The 11,898-nt window shown below is 34.2% G+C and overlaps 1 protein-coding gene across 1 annotated transcript in view; it reads right to left on the bottom strand.

The window, feature by feature from the left end:
* Nucleotides 1-648: 648 nt before the first annotated feature.
* LOC112452816 (lysophospholipid acyltransferase 7-like) overlaps nt 649-11,898 on the bottom strand; it is a 25,718-nt gene continuing 14,468 nt past the window's right edge. The window contains exons 2-6 of the mRNA XM_025013233.1: nt 6,328-6,599; nt 6,079-6,230; nt 5,651-5,859; nt 2,309-2,630; nt 649-1,064 (exon numbers count right to left, since the gene is read on the bottom strand). Of these exons, the coding sequence (XP_024869001.1) occupies nt 843-1,064; nt 2,309-2,630; nt 5,651-5,859; nt 6,079-6,230; nt 6,328-6,599 (1,177 nt within the window). The 3' untranslated portion in view covers nt 649-842. The remainder of the gene's footprint in view (nt 1,065-2,308; nt 2,631-5,650; nt 5,860-6,078; nt 6,231-6,327; nt 6,600-11,898) is intronic.

The raw sequence follows: 11,898 nt of genomic DNA, 5'->3' as shown, positions 1-11,898 counted from the left end.
GGTCCTCATATTACTTTATTTATTATTTTGACTTTTCTTTGATAAAATTTTATTATGTTCTTTGAAGGAGTATAAATTCTTCTTTCGAGTACATAGCACATGATAAAGACTCTTTCTAAAATTTGTACATTTTAAGACTATTATCAAGAAAATATTCTTTCTTAAAGACAACCGTTACTTACTAAAAAAAAAAAGTAAATTGAGTAATCGCTTTTTTAAGCAGCACAATTGATATTTTCCTGTATGCATGTACACACGTATGTACATACGTACGCACAAAAAAATGTTCTATGTTGTTAGAAAATTTTATTTCTATTTAAAAAAAGGAGAGAAACTATCATCGCTTAGGACAGGGACCCGGCGTTACGCGCCGCTCGTGCGAAATCATCGCCGCTTGTAATAAACAACTGCCCGCGCGCCGACCGCGGGGCGGCCGCATCTCGCCGCGCGCTAGGATTTGGCGGAGGGCGGGCTAATACGGCGATTTTTAATCATTAATAACTCGTCAACTATTGCGAAAATTGCAAAATAGTACATGACTTTTCGACTCAGTTTGGCTCGCTCTATCTAAATATGAAAAAAGTACCAAGAATTCAGGAGCACCCTGTATATACACACACACACTAGATTCTAGCAATTTATATAAAATCGTAAATGTAAAAGAAGAAATACTAAGGTATCATACAAGAAAAAAATATAACATTTATAAAAAATTATCAAATAATCGAAAACTGATCTCCTGATTCATAGGTTTTCATTAATCAACAGTTTAACTAAATCAAGATATCTGACTTCTTGATATAGAAACTTCTGCTTTAAAGCTAATACACTTGCAAGAAAAATTATTTCTTCTTATGTTCTTCCACTTGATGTTTTTTAAGAAAGTGAGTTTTTAGAACTCGTAAGACTAGATACACTACAAGCCCTAGGATATGGCCAGAGAAGTATAGACTTTTGTAAAAATGTATTATTTCCTGGAAGCGCAATAACTGGAAAGGCACGCCAAGATACGCCATGCATGTAAGTTTCGCCCACCAGAGGAAGAATCCCCAGGCCTTTCTGCCCTGTATTTCATCATAAAAATATAGCATAAGTAACGCTCACTCAACATTCAAATAACATGCAAATCGATATTTGCAATATGTGAGAACATCGCTCTTGAAAAATTGCTTTTTATTTAGAGATGTTTGCATTTATTTTAAGATATTTATAAATTCAATCTAAACTGATCAAAATGACGTTATGTAATTCAAATTTATATATCAAGCTCTTTCCACAATGTACAAAGTTTAAGTTTTAAGACTGACAATTCGAATAGTCAATGATTACGTCAAAGAAAAAGAATATTTATCTAAGGCAATGTTCTCTGATACATATAGTTCCAACTATTACATTAATATAATGATCAAATAAAAAAAAAAGAATGCGATTGTAAAATCATAGGGCAAAACTTTCTACCTTTATGCTCTCTTTTTTCATTACAATAATCTTTTTTCTGATATGATTGGTTATATTTCGATCGATACTTTTTTCCAAGCAAGCCCTGTCTTTTAATTACGGAAAAAAATCAGTTTTTTTGCAACTTTACTCATAAAAAATTTTTTTTACAATTAAATGATCAAATTATAGTCAATTTTTTTTAAAAGATTAAAAATTTATAAAATCATAAAAAAGGAGATACATAAAGGTTAAAAAAATATAAAGAGTGCTTCAAAGATTTTGGAACTGTTTAGCGTTACATCCAGTGCAAATTAATTCTCTTTTTTTTTGTTTACTTCAAATCTAGATGCAAATGCATCAAATGAGGGTGCTGCCAGGTGACAAATGAAATAAAATTTAAAATAAATTATTTCTCGATCGTCTGTTCTAATCATTCGGCCATTATTACTACGTTTACGCGAGCGTTACTTCTGTAGTAACTTATGATAATTCCTCCGCGTAAACGAGATTTTTTAGTAACTTACGATAATTTACTCCGCGTAAACGAGTAAATTATCGTAAGTTACTACAGAAGTAACGCTCGCGTAAACGTAGTACATGAGAGAATACATTTAGACTTTTTTTTAGATATTTAAACATACTATAAAATTATTTTATGTATTTGTTCAAAATGTGCAAGAAACAGTCTATTTTTTATGTTAAAAATTGACATTTCTATTATTTTCAAGTATATTCTTATCCTAACTTGATTGTACCTCTAATAAAATATATATATATATAAGATATCTCTTTCAGATTTGTACTGTTGAAGAACAGAAAAACAAGTTTTACATTTTTATGTCATTAAATTTACATATAGAAGACTTACAAGTCCGTTTTCTTCGCATTGATTGTAGAATTTAACACAGATGTCCTCCAAGGGTAAATAGAACGGAACTTGGCAGATGCAAAAGTAGTAGCCTGCAGCGTAACCATGCCACAGGGCGGATAAAGTTAACGTGGCGATGGTTCTCAAGCCTTTATGAGGAAATCTTTTGTAAATGCACACAGCCATCCAATATTGTATGCACGTATTCCACATTTTCATCGTGTGTCTGACAAACGGAGTCAATTCTACTTCCCACACGTTCATGTTGTGCACCGTTTCAAAATCCTGTTCTTCTTTCTTTGCCTTCTCATGATCAAGTGATCTGAAAAATAATTTAAAATGTCACTTGCTCGCACATCTGCAACATTCCTTGACTCTAGAAACATGTTGCGCCAGGATATCTGAGTATTTGCGTGTCAACGCCGAGAAACGGTATGTAGGGTATATAGTCTCTAAATTGACGATAAATATTTTGATGACAAATTTTTTGTAATATTTTAAGACAAAAATTCTAATACGGAAATGCCGATGAGTTTATAATAGTTGTTAAATAAGAGAAGTTTAGCGATCACGAATGACAGCTAGAATTTCACGCGCTGCAGGGATGACAAAAGGTCAGTGTCAGTGATAAAGGTTTCATGAAACGACCCAGACAATACGCATGTGCCAAATCGGGACATATGACGTCTTGAAGACGTCTTAAATGTTATAAAAAAAGAAACACTAAGGCGGCGGACTGCACACCAAAGCAATAAGACATTTATCGGTTGTTCGGTTATATCGTTGTCCTTAGGTCAGTTACAATGAGTTCAAGCAAAGAAGACTAGTTATGGCTTACTGGTTTTTGAGATAAAAGAGAAGAAGATATTGGATACATCTCTATAATTTCCATAATGTGCATTATAGTTCTGCAATGATGTCAAAAGAGCTTGCAACGGATTTCCATGCAAAGTCCGTAATATCATTCTTGCTGTATGTACTCTTGTAAGTATAATTCCATAAATATGAATGTTTTTCAACTGCTTTTATAAATCTAACTAAAGACACTGGGTCTTTTTTCATCCTTGCATTATGGGACATCGTGCAACAGTAATTGCGTGTACTACTTCTGTAGTAACTTACGATAATTTACTCGTTTACGCGGAGGTGTGAGGTGATGCTGGAGTCGTCTGTTTTACCGACATTTCTTTGTCGTCACGTAGCGTCGTATTAATTTGACAGAATTAAAAATCCTTTTCCAGAATTGCAGTACATACATCAATGATTCAGGGAAACTCCGATTTGATATAGAAAACGAGAAAAAATTACGGAATTACAGATTTCATTACCTACTTTTATCCTAATATGACGTCTCAAGTTACAGCGATCGCTGTCAACTCATCACAAGAGCTGCATTCGAGGAGCGCGCTATTAGCGCTATTGCATCATTCTGTCTTTATCGCTCATCAGGTGTAAAACAAGGATAGAACAAGCAAATAGCGCTAATAGCGCGCTCCCCGAATCCAGCCGATGTGCTTCATATAAAAGATATATTATTGATACGAACGTGAAAACGAGTTTCCCTGAATTGCACAACAAGATTTGCACAAAACATCAATAAACCCTCCAAATCGAGATTAGAAGTCTAATATAAGAGTACAGTGTATATGACGATTCGTGCGTATGTGTGCGTGCAATATAGTCGAATTTATATGTGGTGGTCATCACGTATAACAAAAAATATTAATTTTTTTTCGTTTTCGATATAAATTCGACCACCATGACCTAGATTTTGATGCGTACTTTAATTTTGCATTTCTATAAAGCCAATTAAAAGATTAGTGCTAAGAAAAAAACTGAAAAAAACCGGCTAGGATCACGGCTTTAGGATCACCTTAAGATGTAGACAAGGATATTGTCTAGTATACAAGGACAGATATTGGGATTTTTAGTCGTGACGTCACAAGGCCAAGATGGCTGGCCTATTCCTGAAAGTATTAGAGTTGTCATATGTAAACACATATAACGCTTGTGTTTTTCATAAATAATAAATGAAATAACGGTGTTTGTGATAAAGAAAAGTGCGATGGGTGAACACCTAGAAGACAGAAGGGCAAGGTTTTCCCCTAGAGACACAAAAAATCGCGATTCTTGCTGTGTATTTGGTTGCAAAAGCTATGGATTAAGATAATTTAGAATGGGAGAGAGTTTTGAAAATAGCAAAACCAGAGTGGATAACCAAAAAGTGGGCAGTGTGTTCTTTGTACTTTGACAGGAGTGACTAGGTTCTGCCTGGCAAGTCAATATGATAATAACTTAACAATAACAAGTAAAATATATTCACTGAATATTAGTTATAATAAATTGTATATTAAATGTAGTATGTAAAAACAATTCACTGATTTTTTAAACGCAAAAGTATTTTAAACACTCCTGTTATTAATTAAAGATTAATAATAACAAATAAAATTTTTACCCATCGCACTATTTTTATCACAAACACCGTTATTTCATTAATTATTTATGAAAAACACAAGCTTTATATATGTTTACATATGACAGCTCTTAATACTTTCAGGAATAGGCCAGCCATCTTGGCCTTGTGACATCACGACTGAAAATCCCAATAGGTCGATAGCATAGAAAATGGTAATTTTGTTGGTAATACAAACGACTCCAGCATCACCAAGGTGATGCTGGAAACGTCTGTATAACCGACAAAATTACCATTTTCTATGTTATCAACTATATCTGTCCTTGTATAGACAAGGATAGCACGCTACATTGCACGCACACATACGCACGATGCACATCGACATTATACTTTTACATTACGTTTCCAAATCTTGATTTGGAGGGTTTATCGATGTTTTTCTTGTTGTGCAATTCGGGGGAACTTGTTTTCGCGTTCGTACCAATGGTATTTCTCTTATATGAAATACATCTTGTGACGAGCTGACAGCTCGCCGCAACTCGAGACGCCATATTGGGATAAAAGTAGGATAAGGAAATCTGTACTTCCGTAATTTTTTCTCGTTTTCTATATAAAATCGGAGTTCCCCCGAATCATTAATGTATGTACTGCAATTCTGGAGAAGGATTTTTAATTCTGTCAAATTAATACGACGCTACGTGACGACAAAAAATGCCGGTAAAACAGACGGCTCCAGCATAGATGAACAATGCATTTTATATATTTCAAGAGATATATATCTTATAAGATATTTGTCGCATGTCGCTCAGGGTGTGCGGCCCGCCCAAGTGTAATGTAATGTAAATTTGTTTTATCAGTTAATATAGAGAAATGGCTTGAATATATGAATATCTCAAATGTAGAATGATGTAGAAAGGAAATTATCTTACAATTTTTCGATTGTTTTATAATTGCGCGGGCCCAAACCGGGTGTAGGTTGACAGCAAGTTGGGTAAGCTCCTAGTCCTGACATTTGGCAGACGCATTCAGCCAGTGCCATGCCGATAAACATTCTTAATCGAAAACCAGCGAATGTCGGATACATGTAGAAAAATCTATATAAGAAACAGTGCTCTTCGAACGCTACCGTTTGTGTGTACTGAAATTGGAAAAGGAGACTATCATTAGAATTATCGGAACGATTATTACCATTCATACCGTTCGCAATTGGGAAATTTTGATCGTTTTTTATTTGCAATAGAGGGAAAGCTCGCTGTTATTAGTAATAACGCAATGAGACCCAAATTATTCCCCGCGATTCCATTCTATTGCGATGTTATGCGTTTGACTATTTACGATGCAATGTAATGAACATTACGTCGCTAGAAAAGAAGTGGTTTATCGCTAGAAACAGTACGATGAACGCTGCGATCTGTTTGAGTTTGTAATAGGTAAGCGGCCATGGATCGACGTAGCTGGAAAACGGTCTGTGCAGAGAGTCCCAGTACGTCCTGTAACGATAATATGGACCTGCAAAAATCGAGATACAACTTGTAAATCAACTCTCTCTCTTTGCACATTTATTACTTATAATCTCGCGTCTATATCCTTATATGTCGTACCTTACCTGTTAGCACGCCCATATAACCGAAGCTATAATGTATTATGTCCATGAAATTAACTTTCTTGAGCGCGTCAGAATTCGCTCCCTGAGCGTCATCGGCTGGTGCCGTGGCCGCCGAGTTGATCTCGAACGCTAGTCCAGGTAGCTTTAAGGTAAGAATCATCACGACGAGATTCGTATGAGTCGGAGGGCTCGATAAACCGAAATAGTCACCCAATCGAAAGATCACCAGTAAGTAGAAAAAGGAGAAATACAAGCTGACCAGATGGCATTTTCTGCAAGATCAAAATCTATCGAATCTGTGGCGAACACATGATTACACGGCACTTCGGGGAGAAACTTGGATTTCGTTTCTCATACTTTCTCAGAAATTAGTCTAAAGATTGTAAATCCCATCTCGTGAAAATATGCTTGTATATTGAAAGTTTGTAAAATAAATGCGTCGCTGAGAATGCTTTGACCACGGTTTTCCTTTACTCCGGATTACTATTTATATTCCGGATTACATTTAATTGGGCTAAATATATATTGAATGTGCCATTTTCTAGTATATATGCCACTGATTTGTAAAATTTCACGGTGATACAGGAGCCATCTGTATAACCGACAAAATTACCAATTTCTATGTTTCGAATCGATCTATATCTGTCCTTGTATAGACAAGGATATAGACATGGATAGCATATCTAACATTGCACGCATATGTACATACATACGCACGATACACATCGACATCATACTTTTATATTACGCTTTCAAATCTTGATTTGGGGGGCTTATCGATGTTTTTATTGTTGTGCAATTCAGGGGAACTTGTTTTCGCGTTTGTACCAATGGTATATCTCTTATATATATGAAATACATCTTATGACGAGCTGACAGCTCGTCGCAACTCGAGACGCCATATTGGGATAAAAGTAGATAAGGAAATCTGTACTTCCGTATTTTTTTCTCGTTTTCTATATAAAATCGGAGTTCCCCTGAATCATTAATGTATGTACTGCAATTCTGGAAAAAAATTTTTAATTCTGTCAAATTAATACGACGCTACGTGACGACAAAGAAATGCCGTAATAATCGGAAAACAGACGGCTCCAGCATCACCTTAAATATGTATTTTAAATTATTTTAAATATACTGACATTATTAACCCTCGCAAGCCACACTCATTTTTTTGCCTACGTGTAAAAACCACACTGGGGTGTGAAGGATCCCAGCCATTTCGCTCATAAGTTTCAAAAAAATCAACGTATTGTAATGGTTTATTTGTCAATCGCTCGTAAATTTTCTGACAATTGTAGTGGTAATCTCAGAATTTGTAAAAAAATTATTACCAAAAAATACGCATTAAAAAATATGAACGATAGTTCCAAACGTAGTTCCAAAATTTCGTGGAGGTCTCCCCGAGACTCTCGTATGGCTTTCGAGGGTTAAATATTATAATATTGTTACAATCAATAATGTAATCGATCGTATTAATTCGCTTGCTGCATGTTTTTAGCAAATATAAATTGCGAATTCTCTCAAGTCGGAACATCAGACTGAAGATGAATATAACGAAATTTTAACGTATTTGTCAAAGGTTGTCCTTGTCATTTGTGTCAAGTGCTAGAGTCGAAAACTCAGGATAAATGTTGGAAAAAACTGATGGTTCAATAAATAATATATTCTAAAGGAAATCTTTTCTTTATTTAAGAAATTTTGTTCAAAATTTTGTAATATAAAACGCACGACGTTGATTTTAGAATGTTCGTCATATGTGTTGTACAGTCCTATGTAGAACAGTTCTATGAAATCTAACTTATATATTGTTAATTTTTCGTGTGTACTCTAAATTAAAAAATTCAACAGTTTGTGATATTTTATACTTTAGCCCAACATATTTTGATATAAGATAATTTTTATATGAAATATCTTGTAAAATATTCATCTCAATAACTTATTTTAATTTTTTCATGTTCCAGTTGGATTGTCATATCATGTTTAAAAAACCATATTTCTGGTAAGTATTGAGTTAAATTAAAATAACATTTTTTAAAAATAGATTGCTCAAATTCTAATAAAAATATTATAATAAATATTATGAAATACAAAGATTACACAGAGCTACTACAAAAATTTGTCTGAAAAAAAGTAATTTGTTATAATCTTTGACATGCTGAATCCCGCGAGCGAAAATGTTCTATCCTATCAGGTTTTTGAAAAAATTGAAATTAACATTCCCAATAACAAATGCGTTTTTTACCGTAGCTGATAAACCCGATGTGCTAGAAACGTTGAAGAGTTCAAATTAAAATTTGAACGTTATAAAAATTTTAAATAAAAATAGTGAATCTTTTACCGCAGGCATCATTGAATCTCTTTGGGTTCGCTTTGGGCGCGCTTTGTTTTAGAGACAAGCGTTATACGTGCGTAGGATGACATAGGATTGCATTTAGGCTCGCAGCAAACTATTGCATATAATAAAAATGTCAACTGATGATTTAATATGTGAAAAAACTTTTTTCGCTTGCGGATTCGGATTCATCAGTGCATCGAAGATCATAAGAAGTTATTCTTCCTTTTCAGATTGTAGCAAAAAAGTTAAAATTTGCTTTGTGTTATTTATATAATGCCATAATAAAATATGAAAGTTCTCGGACTACATACAAAGGTTTGATGAATTTTGACCTGGAACAAAAAACCAAATTTTTTCATTATCTGCATGATAATATTAAAAACAGTATTTAAAAAATCCCTACGTATTTCTCTAGCTATTATCACGCAGATTATGAAAAAATTTGGTTTTTTGTTCTAGATCAAAATTTGCGGCACTTATGCTGCAAGCCCCGGAGCACTTCCCGCCATAAAACGTTTACGTTTAGGTACAAGGCTCCAGCGCCACCATTTAAAAAATAAAAAATTATTTCATACACACATTAAGATATGTACAATAAAGTCCTTTAAATAGATTTTTTATTTACTTTTTTTTTAACTACAAAAAATTGTTCTACTTTCGGGCCTCTAGAGTGGTGTTACCCCGTAAGATTTACATACTGATGTGTATATCATAAGTGGACGCCACATGGCCCAAATCGGGACACAGTTCTTTCTAAAGATATTTATATATTATGTATAAAATGTAAATAAAACTTGAGTTTTCTATATCTGAATAACAAAAAAATACTACTAATTCTATTGGTTAGTACTTTTTCCCAGAAAACATTTTAGTTGTGGGATGTTGTCAAAAGGGAAACAAATGCCAGCGGAACGATAATGTGTCCTCGGTTGGTCTCTAATGTGAACCAAATCTGAAGAACATATTCTACAGTTAAATTGACGACAACACCAGAGCAAATCTGACAACAATACAAAGGTTGTTGCATATTGACGGAAGTGTGCTAACAGAATTGACAATAACAAGTATGTTTCCCATTTGTGGCCTTTCGGCAAACATAATTTATTGCCAACATTTGCAATTGCAGAAAATGTTATAGGGGTTGTTAGGAATATTTGGTATAGATTAAAAAACTTGGTAAATATTACTTTTACACAGTGGTAAATTTACTTTTGGTAAAACTTTTACACAGTCAACCTCAAGTGAAATTTTTCTTTAACATATTAATTTTCACATAGTTCTGTTTTTATTAATCAGATTATTAAGGTAAATATTTACCTTTTTTTTTAAGTCTACTTATTAATTTTGTTATTCTGGCACCTCGATACGAACATTAATTAGAATTTAAAGATCTCATTTTTTTACATTTGCCATATTAGATCCACCATCCACCACCATTGGACAATAATTTTCATTTCGACAATAATCATTTTCATATTCAGCGATCTAAAAAATTTTGTAATAGGGGAGACCGGGGCAAACTTGACACTAGGTTTTTTACCAATTTAAATCTATCGTAGAAACTTGCCTTTTTTACTGTAAATACGTCTTTACGTGCCAGTATTATCAACGAAATTTGGTGACATGGAGTTATGGTGTAATTTTTAGCACGACATAAGCATTTTTGATGGTAAAAAGTAATTTTTCTGACTCGAAAATTTCTACTCTTTCATCGAGTTTTACTCTTGCGAATCTACCGGTATGTGATTTTTATAGGAAATTCGATGCTCTATATGAATCCGATAATAGTTTTTGCATATTTTCAAAATTTTTATGTTTTTGGAGTGATAAATGTGAAAAACGACGTTCGAGGTAAAATCGACACCAGGCCGTTTCATCGGCTTCCACCCATACAGCACAAAATGTTTTCAAAAAATATTTCTAAATATTTCTATAAAAATATTATGAGAAACATTTTAAAATGGTTTTAGGAATATTTACAAACGGTTTAAAAACCTTTTGTGGGAACCCCAGTGAGAACATTTTTAAGAATATTTAAAAAATTTTTTTTAAAATGTTCTTTTTTATTACTCAGGGAAAATTTTCTTAAATATTTGAAATATATTTGGAGTAAAATTTGTCAACCGGGCCACCGTCCTGCCCATAATTGTTTTCATCGCAGAAAAACGACCTTGCGCCTAGAGGTAGCTATCGGTAAGAGCTATCGAAAGCCGTGTGCAGAATTCAATATGGCAGAACCAAAATGGCAACCAAAACGTCTGAAATCCATGAACGGCTTCAATGAAATTATTAGAAAACAAAGAAAATCCATCGCAGAAAAACCGTCTCGCACCCAAAAATAGCTCTGAGTTAGGGCTATCAAAAGCATGTGCAACTTTGCGGAATTTAAAATGGTGGTTCCAAGATGACGCTTCAAAGTGCCAAAAATCTCTTCTTTCTCATAGGAACCTTAGATCTTCAGCTCATTCATGATTAAAACAGCTCTAAAATTACCTGTGTTAGAGTTAATAGTAGGTTGACCATGAATCAGTAGCTGGGTGATCGAAATTTGGGATGGTAATCCAATATGGTGGCCATAAACTTCTTTTACGCACCGCAAACTACTGACAATTAACCGGATCTACTTGAAAATGGTTGTGCGGGTGGTTCATGGACTGTATATGACAAATCCGATCCCAAAGAAGCAAAATCCAAAATGGCGAATCGAAATCCAGGATGGTAATCCAATACGGACGGCCGATCCACTCTGTATTGTAAATCACTGGAAATTCAGCAGATCCACTCAAAAATGATTGCGTGGATTTTGGGACTGCTCATCATAGATCTGACCTCAGTCAAGCCAAATCCAAAATGGCAGATCCAATATGGTGGCTGAACACTCCATTATGCCCGTATCAGACTACGGATTGGGATTGAGATTGGATTAAAATTTGACCAATCAGAGCAAAGTTTACTATGAGGTCAGTTTTCTGTTCTGATTGATTAAATTTCAATCCAATCTCAATCCCAATCCGTAGTCTGATACGGGCTTTACGGTGTGTGTGAAGCTAGCGTCTCATTTTGCGGAAACTCACAAATTATTGAGAGTTCTGACTTTTTTTTCAATAGTTCTAGAGTTCCTGCTAGTTTAAACAAATAGTTCTGGCTTTTAAAGCCAAAAAACGCGTCAGTACAAACTGAGACGCTAGATTCACGCAGCGTCTCACTTTGTCCTACACAAGTTCCACTACTGTATC

The sequence above is a fragment of the Temnothorax curvispinosus genome, unplaced genomic scaffold, assembly GCF_003070985.1.
Source record: "Temnothorax curvispinosus isolate PA1 unplaced genomic scaffold, ASM307098v1 QBEX01003702.1, whole genome shotgun sequence".
NCBI classification, from domain to species: domain Eukaryota; kingdom Metazoa; phylum Arthropoda; class Insecta; order Hymenoptera; family Formicidae; genus Temnothorax; species Temnothorax curvispinosus.
This window is presented reverse-complemented; position numbering and strand designations above follow the sequence as displayed.